Genomic DNA, 19,124 nt, shown 5'->3' with positions numbered 1-19,124 from the left:
CCCTCCTGTCTCCCTTTTACCAGGACCCTTGTGATTATACTGGGCCCATCCAGATAACCCAGGATAATCTCCCCATCTCAAGATCTTTAACTTTAACCAATCTGCAAAGTCCCTTTTACCATATAAGGTAACATAGTCACAGGTTCCCAGGGATTAGGATGTGGACATCATTGTGGGGCCATTATCCAGCCTAGCACACTTCCCAAACGCATTCTGTGTTTAGTGTGTTTGTAGCTTTATATCTTCAGACCTCCCACAGCAGGCCTAACACTTGCTCTGGGTGTGGAGGTGAGGAAAATGGCACCACTGAGCACCTGCCTACCCTTTAGAAAGGGGGGCCTTTAGATGACTAACTTCTGTACAAGCAGATCACAGAAGGGGCTGCACTCCCAGGTGGTCCTCCGAGTTGTTCACACGTTCACCCACACTTGTGGTGCCCCAGAGAGTGAAGAGATGCCCAGGGAAACAGAACCCCACCCTCCCACCTGCTTCTTCCACATTACCTGCCAAGAGCTGCTGCTGTCCATTTTTGTGTGTGTTACGTAAAAATTGATATCAGAAGTATGCTGAGCAATAAATTATAGTCATTTGACAGAACAGTATCCTATGCCATTTGTTTACTTGTTTCATAAATTGTTAGAGAAGTGTTCTGTCCTAAAGTAAAATTATAAGCTCAGTAACGGTGACTTCAGCCCTGCACAGGGGCGTCCCCTGGAGGCTTCTCTGCTCTGATGCTTCTTTGCTTTATGCTTCAGTTCTGCTTTTCACCTTCTACTATTTCTTTTGTTGCCTTTGCTTTCCCCAAAGGCCTTTTCACTCTTTGTGTGTGTGTGTAATTTTTGGCACCTTCTATCAAGACGTGAAGCTTCTGAAAACCTCTTACTGTGTCCTGACCACATTGAATGGCATGGCCCCTTAGAACAATAGTGAAAGCAAGGAAAGCAAAAGAAGTCTTATTCCCCCTTTGAATTCTGTACTCTTCTTGCTTAATATTTATATATTTAATATTTATATAAACCCTGAAATCAGCATGTTTAGTTATTCACTTTGAGAATCCACTGAACACAGTGTTTTCATTCTCGTTAATTACTTGAAGCTGTTCTAGCTGTTCTGTGTTTATTTGTTTCAGTCCCAAGAGGAATTACAGGAGTACTGCAGACATCATGAAATCACCTATGTGGCCCTTGTCTCAGATAAAGAAGGAAACCATGTCAAGGTAAAGACCAGAGGAAATCTTTCACAATTCAACAGTCAGATTTCCCAAACAGTATTAACCGTGGAGCACCCAACCTTCCCACTGAGGTCCTGCCCTTGGTTGTGGGGTGGAAATACATTATTTCATTCTCCTTTTGAATTGCTAGGCCTGTTTTTGGAGAAAGTGTATAAAATAAGGAAGAGAGAATCTGAATCTAAACACTTTTCTTTGAACTCAAAAAAAAATAAAAATGAAAAAACTATGGCTAGTTATTTTCCCTACTTTTTTCCCCTTGTTCCCTTTGACCATCTAAGAAAATAATAACTATAGCTGATACCTGCTGGTTGGCATATCCTCTGGCTACTTCCTAACCAATTCTACTATGTTGCATTTAACTAAAAATGCTCATCCCACTACTGGGCATATACCCTGAGAAAACCATAATTCAAAAAGAGTCATGTACCGCAATGTTCATTGCAGCACTATTTACAATAGCCAGGACATGGAAGCAACCTAAGTGTCCATTAACAGATGAATGGATAAAGAAGATGTGGCACATATATGCAATGGAATATTACTCAGCCATAAAAAGAAACGAAATTGAGTTATTTGTAGTGAGGTGGATGGACCTAGAGTCTGTCATACAGAGGGAAGTCAGAAAGAAAAACAGATACCATGTGCTAACACATATATATGGAATCTAAAAAAAAAAAAAAAAAGGTTCTGACGAATCTAGGGGCAGGACAGGAATAAAGACGCAGACGTAGAGAATGGACTTGAGGACACAGGGAGGGGGAAGGGTAAGCTGGGACGAAGTGAGAGAGTGGCATGGACATATATGCACTACCAAATGTAAAATAGATAGCTAGTGGGAAGCAGCCACATAGCACAGGGAGATCAGCTCGGTGCTTTGTGACCACCTAGAGGGGTGGGATAGGGAGGGTGGGAGAGAGACGCAAGAGGGAGGAGATATGGGGATATATGTATATGTATAGCTGATTCACTTTGTTATACAGCAGAAGCTAACACACCATTGTAAAGCAATTATACTCCAATAAAGATGTTAAAAAAAAACCCAACCAAAAATAAATAAATAAATAAAAATGCTCATAAATATATCACCTCATAACCTTTATTTCTATTTTTAAAAGAAAAAAATCAACATATTTTCCCCTTGTTTTTCTCTTATAACGTGTTTGTCTGGTTTTTATAGCAGAGTGATGTTGGCTTCATAAATTAGTAGGATCTTCTGTTCTCTGGATAACTTTGTGTAGAATTGGCATTATTTCATCCTCAGATATTTGGTAGAGTTCCTCAAATGTTTGGTAAAACCACAGGGGCCTAGGTAAAGAGCTATCAGATTGCCTTTCTCCTTAAATGAGTTTTGGTAGTTTGTATCTTTCTCAGAATGTTTCCATTTCACCTAAGTTTTCAGATATTCCCTTTCACTATCTGTAGGATCTATAGTGATATCCCCTCTTTCATTCCTGATATTGGTAATTTATGTCTTCCCTTTTTCTCCCCTGATCACTCTGGCTAGAGATTTATCAATTTTGTCTTTTCAGAAAACTAGCTTTTGATGTCATTGATTTTTCTCTATTTTTTGTTCATTCATTTCCTATTTTATTGATTTCCATTCTTTTTTTTTTTCTTCAATCTGCTAAATTTGGATTTAGAGACAGTCACTAATTGAAGTTTGTTTTGTATCCACTCTGACAATCCTGCCTTTTAATTGAAGTGGTTAGACCATTAATATGAGGTGCAGTTATTGAAATGGTTGGGTTTAAATCTACCATTTTACTATTTGTTTTCTGTTTGTTCCAACTGTTCTTTTTTTCCATTTTTTTCTCTTTTCATGCCTTCTTTTTTTTTTTTTTTTTTTTTTTTTTTCATGCCTTCTTTTTAGATTGAATAGCTTTTATTCCATTTTATCTCTACTATTGCTTTACTAACTATAACTCTTATTTTTGGTGGGATTTTTTTTAGAGACTTCTCTAGGGTTTATAGTATACATCTTTAACATATCACATTCTACCTTCAAAAATATTATATACCTTCATGTATTGTTGTAAGAACCTTAAAACAATATTTCCATTTCCCCTCTCTCATCCTTTGTGCTATTGTGGCCAATATTTTTCTACATATGTTATTAACTTCATAGTACATTGTAAGTATTTTGCTTTTAATTAGTCAGTTATCTTTTAAAGAGGTTTTAAAATAAGGGAGGAATGTCCTTTATATTTACCATTTCTAGAACTGTTTGTTCCTTTGTGTTCAGCCAGATAGCATTCTGATTTCATTTTCTTTATGCCTGAAGAATTTCCTAATATTTCTGATTAGTGCTGGTAATGAATTCTCTCAACTCTTACTGGTCTGAGAAAGTCTTCGTTTTACCTTCATTTTTGAGAGGTAATTTTTCTGTGTATAGAACTCACAATTTACATTTTTTTCTTTTTGCACTTTGAACACGGGTTTTATTGTTTTCTGACCTGATAGTTTAAAAGTCTGCTTTGATCTCTGTATATAATGTTTCTTTTTATTTTCTGGCACCTTTTCAAGATTTTCTTTTGTCACTGGTTTACTGCAATTTGAATATGACGTGCCTCAATGTGATACTCTTTATGTTCTAATACTTGGTATTAGAACTGTAGATTTGAACTGTAGATTTATAGTTTTCATCAAATTTGGAAACTTTTCAGACATTATTTCTTCAAATATTGTTCTGTCCCTTTTCCTTCTGGGACTCTGATTACAGTATGTTAATCATTTGCTCTTGCCCCACACCTCACTGAGGCTCTGTTTTTGGTGGGTTTTGTTTGTTTTTTCTCACTGTCTATGCTTTATTCTGGATCATTCACTTATGTTTTCTGCAATATCTTATATGCTATTAATCCCATCCAGTGCATTTCTTATTTCAGATATTGTAGTTTTTTCATCTGTACAAGTTACATTTGTGTCTTTTTTTTTTTTTTTTTTTTTTTTTGGCTGTGTTGGGTCTTCGCTCCTGTGCGAGGGCTTTCTCTAGTTGTGGCAAGCGGAGGCCACTCTTCATCGCAGTGCGCAGGCCTCTCACTATCGCGGTCTCTCTTGTTGCGGAGCACAGGCTCCAGACGCGCAGGCTCAGTAGTTGTGGCTCACGGGCCTAGTTGCTCCGTGGCATGTGGGATCTTCCCAGACCAGGGCTCGAACCCGTGTCCCCTGCATTAGCAGGCAGATTCTCAACCACTGCACCACCAGGGAAGCCCTGTGTCTTTTTTTTTTTTTAATGTCTTCCATTTCTTTCCTCATCGTGGTTCTTGTTTCCTTTATATTCTTTATAAGATTTATAATAGTCATTTTTAATTCCATCATCTTGACATTTCTGATCTGTTTCTGTCTATTGATGTTTCTCCTGGTTATGAGTTGTATTTTCCTTCCACTTTGTATGCCCAGTAATTTTTGGTTGGTTGTTGGACATTATGAATTTTACATTTTTTGGTGCTGGGTTTTCTTATGTTCCTGCAAATACTGTTGGACTCTGTTCTGGGATGTAGTTAAGATCCTTGGATTCTGTTTGACCCTTTCTAGGCTTGACTTTAAGTTTTGTTAGGGCAGGGCCCGGGCAGCCTTTAGTCTAGGTCTAATTTAGCCCCACTCCTAAGGCAGTGCCCTTTGGAGGATTCTGCCTGAGGCCCCATGTGTCATGAGGTCTCTCTACTCTGGTAAGAACAAGAACTATTCCTGGCCCTGTGGATTTCAGAAATTATTATGCCTACTCACGTCTGCTGGTTGTTTCCCCAGCCTTGGATAGTTCCCTCTCACCCATGCACAGATCACTTCTCTTTCAAAGATGTGAGTGGACTTCTCTGCAGAGCTTCAGAAATCTTTCTTTCTCTATGTGTAGCTCTCTCCTCTTCAGTCCTCTGCCCCACAGTTTCTGGCCATCGTGGCCTCCCTAAACTACAGTCTCCCCAGCTCAGCAAGACTCCTGGCCTCTGTTTAGCTTCCTCCTCCCTGCCCTGCCATCTGCAGACTTCCTCAGCATGGTAATCTGGGGCACTTGTAGACTCACTTTGTTTGTTTCCCTCCTCTCGGGATAACAGTCCTCCACTGGTGGTTGTCCAATGTCTGAAAAACACTGTTTATATATTTTGTCTGGTTTTCTAGTTGTTTAAGGCAGAAAGGCAGTTGTTACAGTAGTTACTTCTTCATGGGAAGATTTGTAAGTCCCCACTACTAGTCTGCTTGTTAGTCACAAAATCATAAATGACCCTAAGTCCTACCAATCAAGCCCCTTCCAGAGCAGTGATTGTTCCTGTAATATTACCAATAGATGATCGTCTAGCCTCTGCTGGATAATTCCAGCGTCGTAACCCACTGCTATAATGATTAGCAAATTTTAAAAACTTGAATCAGAATCTGCTTCCCCAAATTTACATGCACTGGTCCTAGTTCTGCCCTCCAGAATGGTCAAAATAACAAGTCTAATTCTTCCTCCTTCTCTTACTACCATCACATAAATTTTAGGAGACCACTGCCATGCCACTTTAAGTGTCCTCTTTTCTGGTTTAAACATTCCAGTTACTTAAGCCATTCCTCATAATGTGATTTCCAAATCCTTGACCCTCCTAGTTAACCTCCTCTAGACACACTTAACTTTGTCAATGTCTGTCCTTAAATGTGATACTAGAATTCTACAGAGTGCTGTAAGCATGTTCTGACTACATGAGGAGGGTCTGTGCCCTCCCTCAATCTAGATAACATATTTCTCCTAATACAGCCTACAAGCGAACTAACTTTAGCAACCCTGCAGTTCTTTTGGCTCATCCTGAATTTATCATCAGCTAAAACCCACTGGCCTTTTCACAGTCCTCACCACGTCTGACCAGCCTTCTACAATGAGGCTTGATGACAGGACTTCACATTTATCGCTGTTAAATGTGATGTTGTTCATTTTAGTACGTTGTTCCAGCCCATCCAGCTCTTCTGACTCTTCTGCCTCTGTTAGTGGTGGGTCAATAGCATCATCTTCATATTTGAAGAGCAAGACATCACTTCATTCACCCACTTAGCAAGTGCATTATTAAGCATTCACAGTGTAGGAGGGATTGAATTTAGGGCCACCATGGATGCAGGGACATTTAAGCCACAGGCCCTGCTGTCAAGGCTCCTATAATCCAGCAGGGAACAGAAGACATTCATGCACGATTGTGAGCTCGAAAATGCTCAGTGCCGTGAGAGTCCAACAAGAAAGTTCTCTGAGGTTTCATCAGCCTGAGAGGTTACTACAGAGGTAGGAGGGAACTCTTCAGAATGGAGGTGGGATTAATGCTGGACCCTCATGGATGGGCAGGATATAGGTACGTGCTAAAAAGGCCTTTTAAGCAAAGGAATAGCAATGGTGATGGTAGTTCTTTCAGTAGAATTGTCCCAAAGATAGAGGCAGGCCAGCAGAGAACTCTTCTGGTATTACCCTGATTAGTGAAGGGGTGAAGCATTTGGGGTGAAGCAGGATTGTGGAGGAGGGCACTTCAGCAGGAGAGAATGGTTCTAGCTAGATCAAGGAGAGCCAAAATGCCCAACCAAGGAATTTGGACTTGATTTAGCAGTTAGTGGGGGAGCCAGTGTATGTTTTTGGACAGAAGGGGACATCAGGGTGTATGTGAGAAAAATTCATCTGCAGGGATATGTAGCATGGAATGGAGTGAGGGAAAATTGGAGATGGGGTAGCTGAGGGCAGGATATCAGGCTATCCCAAGCCAAGGCAGGGTGTTGGCCATGGGAGTGAAGATGAAAAGATAGGCACTGTAAAAGTGGGATGACTGGACTAGGGTTTGGAAAGGAGGGGGCAAGGAGTTGTAGAAACCTTGGTGACTGACCCGAGGATGTTTAAGAGGGAAAATATGTGAAAGAATCAAATGAAATAGGAGCTGGTTCGTCTTGGCCTTTTTTTTTTTTTTTTTTTTTTAAATTCTGTCACCTATAATAAGCTATTCTGATCTAGACCAGGGTCCCTCGGCAGCCGCATTTTGACATTTGGGGCCACATACTTCTTTCTGGGGCTCCTGTCTTGTGCGTCGTAGGATGTTTAGCAGCATCCCTAGCGTCTACCCACTAGATGCCAGTAGCGCCCCCCTCAGCTGTCACAACCACAGGTGTCTCTAATCATTGCCAGATGTCCTGTGGGGAGCAAAATCACCCCCGGTTAAGAGCCATCAACTTAAACTGTTGACTTAGTAGACTTACTATATAGTACTCTTCAGCCTGTTGGCTTCAGAAATGATGGATCTGTTTCATTCTTTTTAAGGTTAAGTCTTTTGAGAAGGAAAGGCAAACAGAGAAACGTGTGCTGGAGTCTGATCTCGTGGACCATGTTGTGCAGAAACTGAGGACTAAAGTCAGTGATGAGAGGACTATCAGGTAACTTAGTAAACAAACGCCCAGAAAACCAGCTGCAACTGCCTATCCAGAATTACCATACATTTATTTTAAAAGTCAGTTTGATCCTTTTGGGAAATAAAGATGGCTCAGGATAACTCTTATTGAACCATTCTGTTGCTTCTGAATAACTCAGAAGTTTAAGTATAGGACCCCCTACATAAGACTAGTCATAACTGACTTTCAACATTTGTCCTTCATAACATGTCAAAAAATTTTTTATCATTTTGAAAAGCCTAAGGAACCAAAATCTATCTGCCATTATCTTATTTGGTCTGTTAATCAGTGAATTTCAGTAGTGTTTTGTCAGTGGTTTTGAAAGATCTAATATTCTGGGAAATTATAATATTCTAAGAAAAGATCTCACATACTCATCATAGGAATGCAAATTGGTTCAACTCTCTGGATAGGAATTTAACAAAGTTAAAAGCCTAAAAACTAAAACTTAAAAAAAAAAGAAATTGACCCAGCAATTCCACTTTAGGAATTTATAGTAAAATTATTCCATAGGGATATGTGCAAAGATGTCTATCAAGGCACTGTTTATAATAGCAGTTCTCAAACTTTTTGGTTTCAGAACCCCTTTATGCCCTTAAAAATTATTTGAGGACCCCAAAGAGCTTTGTTTATGTGGATTATATCTATCAATAATTTCTATGTTAGAAATCAAAATGTAAACATTTTAAAAATACTTATTTTAAAATAACAAACTCATTACACACAAACCTATATAACATTTTTTAATGGAAAATAACTATTTTCCAAAACAAAATAAATGTAGTAAGAAAGAGTGGCATTGTTTCACATTTTTGCAGATATTGTTAATGCATTGTTTTACATTTTTGTAATCTCTAATGCTTTAGTAGAAGAAACTACATTGTCTTGTCTGTTTCTGCATTCAGTCTGTTGTGATATCACACATCCTGTAGTCTCTGGAAAAGTCCATCACACATTAATGAGAGAATAAGAATAAAAAGGATAGTTAACATTTTAGGATTATTGCGAAAATAGTTTTGACGTTGCAGATACCCTGCGAAAGGATCTCAGGGGCTTCCAGGGATCTCTGGACCCCACTTTGAGAATCTCACTTATAATATCACAATATTATAGAAGACTGTTCCAATTACAGTAAATACAGCGAAATACTGTGCAGCCTTTAAAAATGATTATTATGGTAAAGCTGAGTTTATTACAAGGAAGGATGTCCACAAATAAGGTGTATGATATGATCCCATTTTTGTTTCAACCAAAATATATAGCCCATACATAGAAAAATGTGTGGAATGATGGACCAAATTTTTAAATTATAGTTATTTCTGGTTAGTGGGATTACAAGGGATCTTAATTTCCCTTAAGCTTTTCTATATATTTGTAACTCCTGTATTTACGATCATAATCAGAAAATACAGTACTCTACTTTTTTTTGGCTTATATCCGTGATTCGCAACCAGCAGCAGTTTTGCCCTTCAGGGGACATTTGGCCATGTTTGGAGACAGCATTTTTGGTTGTTAAACGGGAGGTGCTGCTGGTATCTAGCAGGGACCAGGGATGCTGTTAAACATCCTGTAGTGCAGAGGACTGACCCCCACCCCAACAAAGAGTTACCTGGCCCAAAATGTCAATAGTGCCAAGACAGAGAAATCCTGGCTTATATAAAATAAATGTTCCTGCTTGCTTCTCTGTCCCCGGCCCCTGACCCTACCCATATGCACCTAGCTTGACGACATTCACCATCAAGCTTTTTCTAAGAGAATATAATGTTCTTGAAGTCACTAGGTACTAGGATTAAGAATCCAAATCAAAGGCAGAGGTTTAGAAGGAAAAACAAAAAATAGTCAACTAATTAATAGTGACTATTAGTAATAGTACAGGCAAACATCATTAAGACGCTTAACAGGCCAGATGGGATTTAGTTTTAGCAGGGAAAGGTTTAAAATCTTTCCTCCATGTGAATGTTTATTTCCCTGTTTTCCCAAGATAGAGTGCTATTATGTCTCTCAAAGGCTATAAATTAATTCAGTCTTTGAAAGAACATCCATTCAACAGCTTTTGAAAGAATCTCATTTACTAAATGTTCTCCTGTGGGTGATCACCAAGGTTGCTGCCATAATGAAGGCGGGGCATTGCTAATGTTTCCTTGTATTGTGAGGGGAGCAGAAAGAACACCCATTATATTTCATTGAAATTAGCTTCTTATGTTGAGCCAGTACTTCACACCCAGCTGAATAAATCAGAACGTTGTGTCTAGAATGTTAATTTGAAGTGACAGCCTTGATAATTTTTATTTGCTCTGAACCAAAAGCATAATTAAGTGCAAATTTTTTTGTTTTTGTTTTTCCTCCACTAATAACCAATATTTATTAAATATTTTTATATTTAATAGAAAAAAGCCTCCCTCTAAGTATAGCTCACTGTAAATTATCTGTGTTGTTTTGTCTTAATGACTGTTTATTCTAATTGTTTTTGTTTGCTTGTTTTTAGAGAAGCTTCCGATAATCTTGCAGTACAAAATCTGAAGGGGTCATTTTCTAATGCTTCAGGTATAATTACTAATTGTAACCTAAACGTAATAATGCTTGTGTGTGTGTGTGTGTGTGTGTGTGTGTGTGTATGTGTTTGCTGTAAATACTTATGACTGTGGCTAACTCACTGCATCAGAAATATACTCTTAAAGTAGCATATACACAGTTAGTTATACCAAATGGAATTTATCCCTTTGAAACCCACATTCTAGAAAATGATAAAACCACTGGGAGTTTGGTGACTCTTTTGGTCCTGATATACCTCTGTCTTATTTTTGCAAGTGGTTTAATCTTCCTTTGATTCAGTTTATTATATAGGTCAAATGTGGATACATTTTCCCCATATGGAAGATTGAAGAAAAGCATTTTGAAATGCCTTGGAGAAAGACACTATATACATTTGTTTTCATGAAAGCCAAGAGGGAACAGTGGTGATACTTACGGCTTTAGTTTCACCACATCTGTCAACCTGACTGAAAAAGAAATGTCCCAGTGAAGTCCACGAGAAGACATATTTGGCTTTTAACAGAATTGGGTCTTCTGGGTTCATTTCTGTTAGCAGGCTTTGTGCCACCATCAGATTTCAAATGCTTTGAGGAATTTAAAGAAGTATTAGAGTTTGGGAAATACAGTTTGATTTTTTTCTTAGGTTCATGAGGTTTGGCTCATACTGCCTCTCTATGCCTTTGTCACCTCCCACCTGAGGAGAGAAGGCTGGTGATCTTGACAGAAGTATCAGAACTGCTGGGGGTTGGGTGGGGTTCTGGACTCCTTCTGGTCAAGTGCAGGCAGTTGCAGAGATAGAACACAAAGCTCAGACACAATCCAGTCCACAGAATCACTCCCGAGTGGATTCTAATCATCTCCGCCGTCTCTGTGGTGTGTTATAGAAAGTGGGACCAGATGAGGCCATAACAGCTAAAACTCTCTGTTTCAGGTTTGTTTGAAATCCATGGAGCAACAGTTGTTCCCATTGTGAGCGTGGTAGCCCCAGAGAAGCTGTCAGCCAGCACTAGGAGGCGGTATGAAACTCAGGTATATGGTCAGAGTTTCCCTGGCTTTCTAATGTGAGCTACAAAGGAGGAAGAGAACAGAAGAGGAAAAGGAACAGTTTCCTGGAAATGTTTTTCTTCCCACTTCCTGAACTTGGTGACTTCTGAAAATTCCATCAACACAAAGAATTTCTGATGCCAGGATTCTGCCCCATTTGTCCTCCAAAGCGGCGTCAGTGTACACTGTGGGCACCTAGATGCAGCTGTTGTCAGAATTACTGGATCCAAACAAAAACTTTCTGACCCGGCTCTAATAGCAGATGGGGTTTGTTTGGTTTTGTTGTAAATAACAAAGCAGAAGAGATCTACCACAAGACTTGGGGCAGGTTTCTCACTGCATACATGTTTTTGATATCTGCTCTTTGCCTGATTCTGTGCTAAGTGCCAGGTAAAATAGAAAAGACGTGGCAGGGCCCCAGTCCTTGAAGAGTTTATAACCTCCAAAGCATATGCATTATATAGTTGGAAAATAGAAGGAAATCAGTAATAGGATGCTGAATTAATAAGTACACTGAATGAGTGTCAGAGTGTGCTACAGACATGGGGGAGAGACAAAGATCAGTGTTTGCATGGATGATCAAGAAAGGCTTCGTGGAGATGATCCCGGAAGGATTTAAATAGGCAGGGAGGGAAGGTGAGGGTGTTCCAAATGGGAGGGACGGTGGGAAGGGAAGTGCAGGACAAGGCTAATGAGCGCAGGTGGCACACTGGCCTCATCTGGGAAGAGGGTATGAGGAGAGCAGTCATTATCTGCGAATGTAATTAGATTGAAATACAAAAGATCAAGTTACCCCATTTTGTTAGCTTTCCTGGCTGTTTCTCAGGATGTTGGGTAGAAACTTGTTTTTCCTTTCTACCATATTTCAGTTCCACATTCTCATTGCTGTCACTGTCCCCTTTTTTCTAAATTTAGCTTAATACTAAAATCTCCCTGCTTCCACATGCACTATTTCACAGTACTGAGCTTTTATTAGGTTCATTTCAAAATTATAAAGAAATAAGCAGCTAGGTGGATGAGTAAGCAAATGATCAAGGTAGGCTATAAAAATCTCATTTCCCCTGAGATTATAATAGGCTAGACACTCATCTTACTGAGGTGGATTAAGAGCAAGTCCCTTATATAATATTTGGGATCCCTTCTAGGCTTTGGTTTGTCACCTGTGATTGTTTCCTAGAATAAGAAATGAAACGGCAAGAAAGATGGCTTGGTTTGACAGGTTCTGAATTCTAACATGCTTTCTTCTTGTTAGGTACAAACCCGACTTCAGACCTCCCTTGCTAACTTGCATCAGAAAAGCAGTGAGATTGAAATTTTGGCTGTAAGTCACTTTCTTTAACTTTTTGAGGATGGCTTTTGTCCATACTGTCAAAGTAGTTTCCTCAGAGGTCAGGGCTTTTTTTTTTTGCTCAGTATTAGCAGCATTGGGATGCAGGCCCGTTTCTCCTAGTTTCTTCCTCTGAAAGATTGGGGGGAAGGGGACAACACGAAAATCATCATTTTTCTAAATGTTTCAGGCCTTTGCAGATAGCAGTGTCAAACCTTTGGGGTGTGATGTGTGGGGCCTGGGAGTATTAGTTCACCCGTGCTGAGATCGCATCACTGCCCAGTTCAATAAGCACGGGAGCATCCCATTCATGTTGCTCCATCCGAAGTGACACCATAGGCACAAGTCAGTGTGTGCTGCCCAGGTTCCCTGACATGATGTACATTTTTATGTATCAACAGGTGGATCTACCCAAAGAAACAATTTTACAGTTTCTATCATTAGAGGTAAGCAAGATGAACTCTTCTGCATTATGGCCTTTAAAATCCCAAAGCTGTTGATTTGCCAAAAGAAAGTTGAAAATGGCATTATTTTCTTAGTGATATTAGGTATTTTTCTGGCAGTTCCAGGAATTTGGTAACATTGTTCCTTTTATGTGACATATGTATTTATTACTAAATCAAATTTTGAGGGAATCACACTTTTCTAGTGACTTTCCTTTAAATTTCAGAGATGATTTTAACAAACATCTAGTGCTTTTACTGTGTGTCAGGCTCTGGCAGGCCTTGTTCTAAGCACTTTACAAATATTAACTCATTTAATCACAACAGCCCCAAGGGATACGTATGTTACCTTCTTACAGATCCCCATTTTACAGATAAATGGAATCATTCTACGTTTTACGGAGAATCGGAGGCAGACAGGCTAGATATCTTACTCAAATTCACCTAACTAGGAAGTTGCAGAGCCAGGATATGAACTTAGGCAGACTAGTGGAATCTGTGTTCTTACCCACTATACTATGCCGCTTCTACAAACCTTCATTCCAACTAGGGAAGCTCATTTGCAGAACTAGAACTACATAGAAGATCTTTTCATAAAAATTAAATTTAGGTCCTTTTTCATATGCTTTTTTTTTTTTTAACAGGTACATACCCTTATTATCGAATAGCCTAATTGAACTTTAAAAAAATGTAAATACCTACCTTTGCCATAAGAATGTTCAACTGTAAGAATAACTACAGGTGATTTCTGCAACGTCATACCAAAGAATGCTTTTGTCTATCCAGAGAGTTTAGTCACAGATTAAGTTAGATGAAAAATGAACTTTGCCCCAGAGCTAACATTTCATACTACGTTTTGGTTTTTTTTTAAAGGTTATTCTCCATTTATATAAAATATTGGCTGTATTCCCTGTGCTGTACAATATATCCTTGTAGTTTCTTTTCTAAGCTGACTTCCCCCTTCCCTGTTTCCCCTCCCCACTAGTATTCTGTTGTCTGGTAAATAAGCATATACTGGGAATTTACTGCTTTATGAGCCACTCAAATGGGTATATATCAGAGGTGGTATCTCCATTTCACAGAAAGTCAACAGTTGGCAGAAATAACTGGTATAAAGTCACATGAGCACACTGGGGCTGCAGCACTGTTAGTCAGGATCTAGTAAACTGGTCTTGTAAAGAAACTCGATGCTTCAAAGGAAGAACCCTAGCAGTCTCCCCATTAGTTCTCTCTCCCTGTAACTGATCTCTTCAGTATACTTAAAGGGGGGAATGGCATTGACATTTCATCAGTGACCCAGAAAAAACCAGTTTTAATAAACCCTAGTATCTGTTGTTAAGTCTTATCTATTTTTTTCCTAGTGGGATGCTGATGAACAGGCATTTAACACAACTGTGAAGCAGCTGCTGTCACGCCTGCCAAAGCAAAGATACCTCAAATTAGTCTGTGATGAAATTTATAACATCAAAGTAGAAAAAAAGTAAGTTATCACTTAGGCATTTGCAGGTTTCAACATGGGTTAAAACTCAGAGAGGGTTTTTTTGTTTTTTGGGGTCTTTTTCCCAAGGAGGGGTTTTAAAGTGACAAATATCTTATTGTCATGTTGAGGTCAGATGGCTAATAAGCTGCTACGTTAGAACTGCAACTGGTAATCAGGACTGTGAATCACAGTCATGATCTTGTCAATAACAAAACGCAGTGGTCCCAGTAGCAGCTATCCCAGTTTGTTTTTTTTTTTTAATTACTCATTTTCTGAAGGGTTCTTTTTTTTTTTATAATTATGAATGGGTATGAGTTTTTTCAAATGCTTTTTCTGCACCAGTTATAATTTTTAATCACCCAGGTAACTCCTAGAAACATTTAAATGAACAAAAACAAGTGTGACTACTTTGTTTTATGTCCCCTTGCCAGTTGTTCATGTTATCATCCACTTAAAAGGAAACAACAAAGCCTGTGAGGTGAATGGTGGGCTCCTTGTGTAGACCCTTATACTGTCTATACTGGACCCTTGCCAGTCACAGCTTCTGTAAAACTTATGTAACATTTTTAGTGACTGGCCTTCCATATTGTTGTTGATTACACAAAACTCCTACAGTTAACTGTTCTAAAAATAATTTATCAACTCTGTTCTCTACCATTATACTGATCCTGTCTTCTCCCTTCTTTTGCAGGGTGTCTGTGCTGTTCCTGTATAGCTACAGAGATGACTACTACAGAATCTTATTTTAATCCTAAAGAACGATCATTAACATTGTTCAAACAGACAGAAGCTTATACTATAAAATGTTGTACATTCATTGTAATTTTAAATTAGCTTTACGTTCTAAGAAGCTGTCCTACAGAGTTGAGCTTTGTAGGTTTTTCATGTGTAATATATTATAAATTTATCTTTTGAATATAATAAATGTTTTCATATATCTGTTGCTTTTTAATTGCAAATCTATTAGCACTAAAGGTTTTGTGGCGCTAGAACACAAGAGAACAGCCTTGTTCTTCTCAGCCTTATATACTGAGCACATGAAAATGTCCAAAATAAAGGGCATAAAGAAATCAAATATCATCATTAACTTGGAATCTTTATTCTTGATGATTTTGTAATAGGCTTATCCTTACTTGGTTAAGCAGACTCTCATTTCGCTATGAGAACTCATTCAAATTTGCTAAAGGAACTATGATGATAAAATTATACAGCCAAGTTGGGAAAAATACCCATGAAATAACACAACTTTTTATAAAATTGTCAGGTTTCAATTCCAGTAACTCATAAGACAGGGCCTAAAGCCTATTCATAATCAGTCATTCCAGAATGAGGAGCTATTGCCAGGAACTTTCTATGGGATGGGAAAAGGAATAAAAGATGGTCAGTACTGATAAATACAGGTTTAATGATACAGTGCTCTTCACAGACGGCTACAGAGACTGTAAACTATTATCCAGAAACATACAACCATACAACACAGACCACTTAGCCAGATATAAAATAAACTGGCTTCTTGTAACTACCCTGTAAACACTGCAGCCCTTCTTCCATCCAAAACTGACCCTAATCTCACATGAAAACAGTTATTGTAGGGGAATGAGAAACCCAGCTTTGTGGCCAAAAGTAAAAACCAAAGGAAAAATAGCAATTCAGTGGTTAGCTGGTGAAGGCGGGAATCTGGTGCCCTTCACTGCGCTGCTTTGCTCTTCTTACTCTTGCTCTTTTTGTCCCTCTTCTTCAGCCCATCCATGTTAGCTCTCAGTAGGTTTGAATAAGCCTAAAAGACACAGAGCATGACCTTAGTGGGAAGAGTTGCACATTGGTGGAGCATCTGCTGTGCTTCCGTAATGGATTTAGGGTAGCCAAAATCAGAAAGCCTATCTGATAAAGCATATAATACCATGGGGATACTTGTATCCTAAGGAAAATGGTGTAAGGAAAACACCCTCACGTGTTTTCACTGCTATAGCAGCTTCTGCAACACCCACTAGTGAGTTGCACGTTTTTTACTTCTTTTTTAAGCAAAAATGGAAAACTACAGGCAACTTCTTATTCAGCTATACTATACATAGAGCATATCTGAAGCCTAAGACAACAAAATCTAGCTAAAAAGGACAATATCAGCGTTGAAAGTAGAATTCACAGCAGCCTGGCAGCTTTTACTTGTAAACTACTGGTAAGACATCACAGGAGAGCAGTGAACCTAAAGAGCAATCTTAGGCCAGTGTTAATTATTATGCTGACTCTTGCCCTGAGAAACGAGACACAGAGAACACCAGACACTCACCATCTGAAACTTATTCACTTCTTTGGAGCTCACCTGGAAAAGATTGGGGAAAAGGTCACCCCTGTTATCCACATAGGAATCATCTGCCTCACCCAATAGCAACTCAAAAGCCTCGTGAAGACAACATCCTAATCTCTAAAAATATTTCTTTCCAATTGCAGGGGTCATAATACAGTAAAAGCTATTTTTCTACTCCACTTTCCTCTGCCTGAGGAACAAGCAAAGTAGCTCTGCACTTTGAGAATTGTACCAAGATGGGAAAGAAGCAGAAGTGGGCTCCTCAAGAAGCTATGCTTCTTGCCTCTGTTGAAATCTCTTACACACATGGCACTGACTTTTTCTCAGGGTTCTGAGAGACGTCAAAGGACTTAATCTTTTGTGCAAGATACTTTTAAAGTACTCCCTCCCCATCTTATTTTAAACCTACCATTAGTTCAGGCGCATTTAAGCAAAATGCAACCTACCACAACAAAAGAAATTCTACCTCTGAAGATTCCTTAGTTTTCCGTATTTCATGGCACCCAACTTTATTTTTAAAAGCCACATAAGCTTGCTTTACTGTAAAAGTCTTCTCAAGATAACTGGTAATGGGAGACATCAACTAATTATGGCATATATTCTCATGAATATCCTATGCTGATGTGATTAGAGGGCAGTCTGGTTCTGCCCCAGCAGAATAAAGAAGTATTCATTTGGAATCCAAGCAGTCTCTTGCTTGGCCATATTCAACCCCCACTTTGAAAGGGAATAATACTAGGACTCTTGACTAAATCATATGCTCTCAAATACAAAGCCTAATATAATACATGTTTGGTACATGAACCACAAAGATAAGTGAACAATCAGCTTAAAAGTAAAAGCATCTGATACCAAGAAACTGTTCACTGAAGGCCCAGCACAGTAAAGGAATAAGGAATCAAATATGCCAACTGCTCCTTACCGTGCTACTCTGAGTAAGGACCAATATGCTAATTTTATTTCTAACAAGTGTTTGGCTTCTACCTTCTTCGTTTTAATTTTGCTTTTGGGTTTTCTATTACTAAGGTAATAAAAGAAGACCCTGATCCCAAAACAGCTGGAGAGCTACACACTAGGCTTTATTTAATAACTTAAAAACAAAACAAAACAAAAAAAAAACTGGTTCAGATATACCCCTCAAGTTAAATTCAAGTCTTTAAACTCCAAAATTAGGAGTATTAGGAATCCAACTCACCACAGTGCTGATCTTCTTTTTCCCGTCAGTAGCTCTTAACAGACACTTGTTGTCTGAGGGCTCAAAGCCCTCCACAGAACCCTTCCTTGGAATGGGTTTAGTTCGACCATCATCTGCATGAAAAATACACCCTGGTGAACACAGCCACAGACGTGGTTAACAGGTAGACGAAGAGTTAAAAAGTAGGAGAAAGATTCCAAGAGGATACCTAAGCCACCTCCACTGATCTAGTTCTGTTAACCACATTATCTGCTATTACAGACGCCTTGCCCACACTTTGGGAACCTACTTGCCACTTCCACGATGGGAACACTGTAATATCAAAGCAGACTAAATCTCAGTAATCACGGCGCGGTTGGGGATCCTTGACAAAAATACGAGCCCTGACATGCTTCGGGCCCACTGGAACCGGAGCTGACTTAGGTGGCTAAGTGCTGGGGGCCGCACCAGCCACAATCCCCAATACTCTCCGGCCCCTCAGCCCTGAATGTGCCAGTACCAGGTGGAGGAAGGTACGGGAAGGCGGGGATACGCGGCAGACAGACTCTGCCTGTGGCTCCCAGTCACTGGGCACCCGGGCCGGGGCATCGCTCGGCCTCCCAGCTCCCTTCCGGCCTTGCTGCATCCACAGCTGCTTACACTTCTTCAGGGTGATGAACACGCTGCCCGACAACCGGCACTTCTGGAAGAGCCTGGTCAGCTCCGTCAGGAACTGGAACACAAGAAGCCCGGCCCCGTTAGGCAACTCCAAACCCCCCCCCCCACCGGCCCCCGCCTCTTCAAGTCCCAGTCCCTCCCGCAGAAGGAGACAGAGGTCCCGAGCTAAGCCCCAAACAGTATCGGTCCCTCAGCCGGCCAGCTCTGGCTATACCTGCTCACTCTCCAGCAGCACCATCCTGACCCTGCTGCCTCCGCTCCGTCAGCATAAGCCCCAAGCCGTTAGAACCGGAAGTTTCACCCGGGCTGGGCGGGACTTCCGCTATTAGGTTTCAGCTCTCTTCCACCCAATCCCTGCTTCCGCCCTCTGCCCGCCCGCCCCGCCCCGCCCCGCCCCGCGCCTGCGCTCTGGGGCGCCACCGCCAGTCCCGGGAAGGCAACGACCCCGAGGCCCTGGGGCTGTGCGCGATTTCACAGACAAGCAAATACTCTAACCCAAGCAGTGGGAGAGAGTGAGAGAGCACAGGAAGGA

At 40.0% G+C, this 19,124-nt stretch overlaps 2 protein-coding genes across 7 annotated transcripts in view; one reads left to right on the top strand and one right to left on the bottom strand.

Annotated features, from left to right (window-relative positions):
- Window positions 1–15,292, top strand: part of EIF2AK4 (eukaryotic translation initiation factor 2 alpha kinase 4) — a 108,302-nt gene extending 93,010 nt beyond the window's left edge. For 4 of the 5 annotated variants that reach the window (XM_059913658.1, XM_059913657.1, XM_059913661.1 and 1 more), the window contains 8 exons: window positions 1,130–1,216; window positions 7,482–7,594; window positions 10,095–10,153; window positions 11,073–11,170; window positions 12,438–12,506; window positions 12,914–12,958; window positions 14,317–14,435; window positions 15,127–15,292. In XM_059913658.1, coding sequence (XP_059769641.1) covers window positions 1,130–1,216; window positions 7,482–7,594; window positions 10,095–10,153; window positions 11,073–11,170; window positions 12,438–12,506; window positions 12,914–12,958; window positions 14,317–14,435; window positions 15,127–15,184 — 648 coding nt within the window. In that variant the 3' untranslated portion in view covers window positions 15,185–15,292. Of the gene's footprint in view, window positions 1–1,129; window positions 1,217–7,481; window positions 7,595–10,094; window positions 10,154–11,072; window positions 11,171–12,437; window positions 12,507–12,913; window positions 12,959–14,316; window positions 14,436–15,126 lie in introns of those variants that run through there. The other variant, XM_059913659.1, reaches the window with a different exon arrangement.
- A 528-nt stretch (window positions 15,293–15,820) lies between these two features.
- On the bottom strand, window positions 15,821–18,891 carry SRP14 (signal recognition particle 14). Of its 2 annotated transcripts, XM_059913663.1 has the most exons (5): window positions 18,807–18,891; window positions 18,575–18,647; window positions 17,936–18,048; window positions 16,723–16,755; window positions 15,821–16,212 (listed from the first exon to the last, which is right to left on the bottom strand). In XM_059913663.1, the coding sequence occupies exons 1-5, from the start codon at window positions 18,828–18,830 to the stop codon at window positions 16,123–16,125; spliced, it is 333 nt and encodes a 110-aa protein (XP_059769646.1). In that variant the 5' UTR covers window positions 18,831–18,891; the 3' UTR covers window positions 15,821–16,122. The 2 variants fall into 2 exon arrangements, 1 of the variants encoding a protein (XP_059769646.1); XR_009500856.1 differs by having other exon boundaries at window positions 16,723–18,048; window positions 18,435–18,647.
- Between the last annotated feature and the right edge of the window lie 233 nt (window positions 18,892–19,124).

This window comes from Balaenoptera ricei, chromosome 2, assembly GCF_028023285.1.
Source record: "Balaenoptera ricei isolate mBalRic1 chromosome 2, mBalRic1.hap2, whole genome shotgun sequence".
In the NCBI taxonomy this organism is placed as follows: domain Eukaryota; kingdom Metazoa; phylum Chordata; class Mammalia; order Artiodactyla; family Balaenopteridae; genus Balaenoptera; species Balaenoptera ricei.
This window is presented reverse-complemented; position numbering and strand designations above follow the sequence as displayed.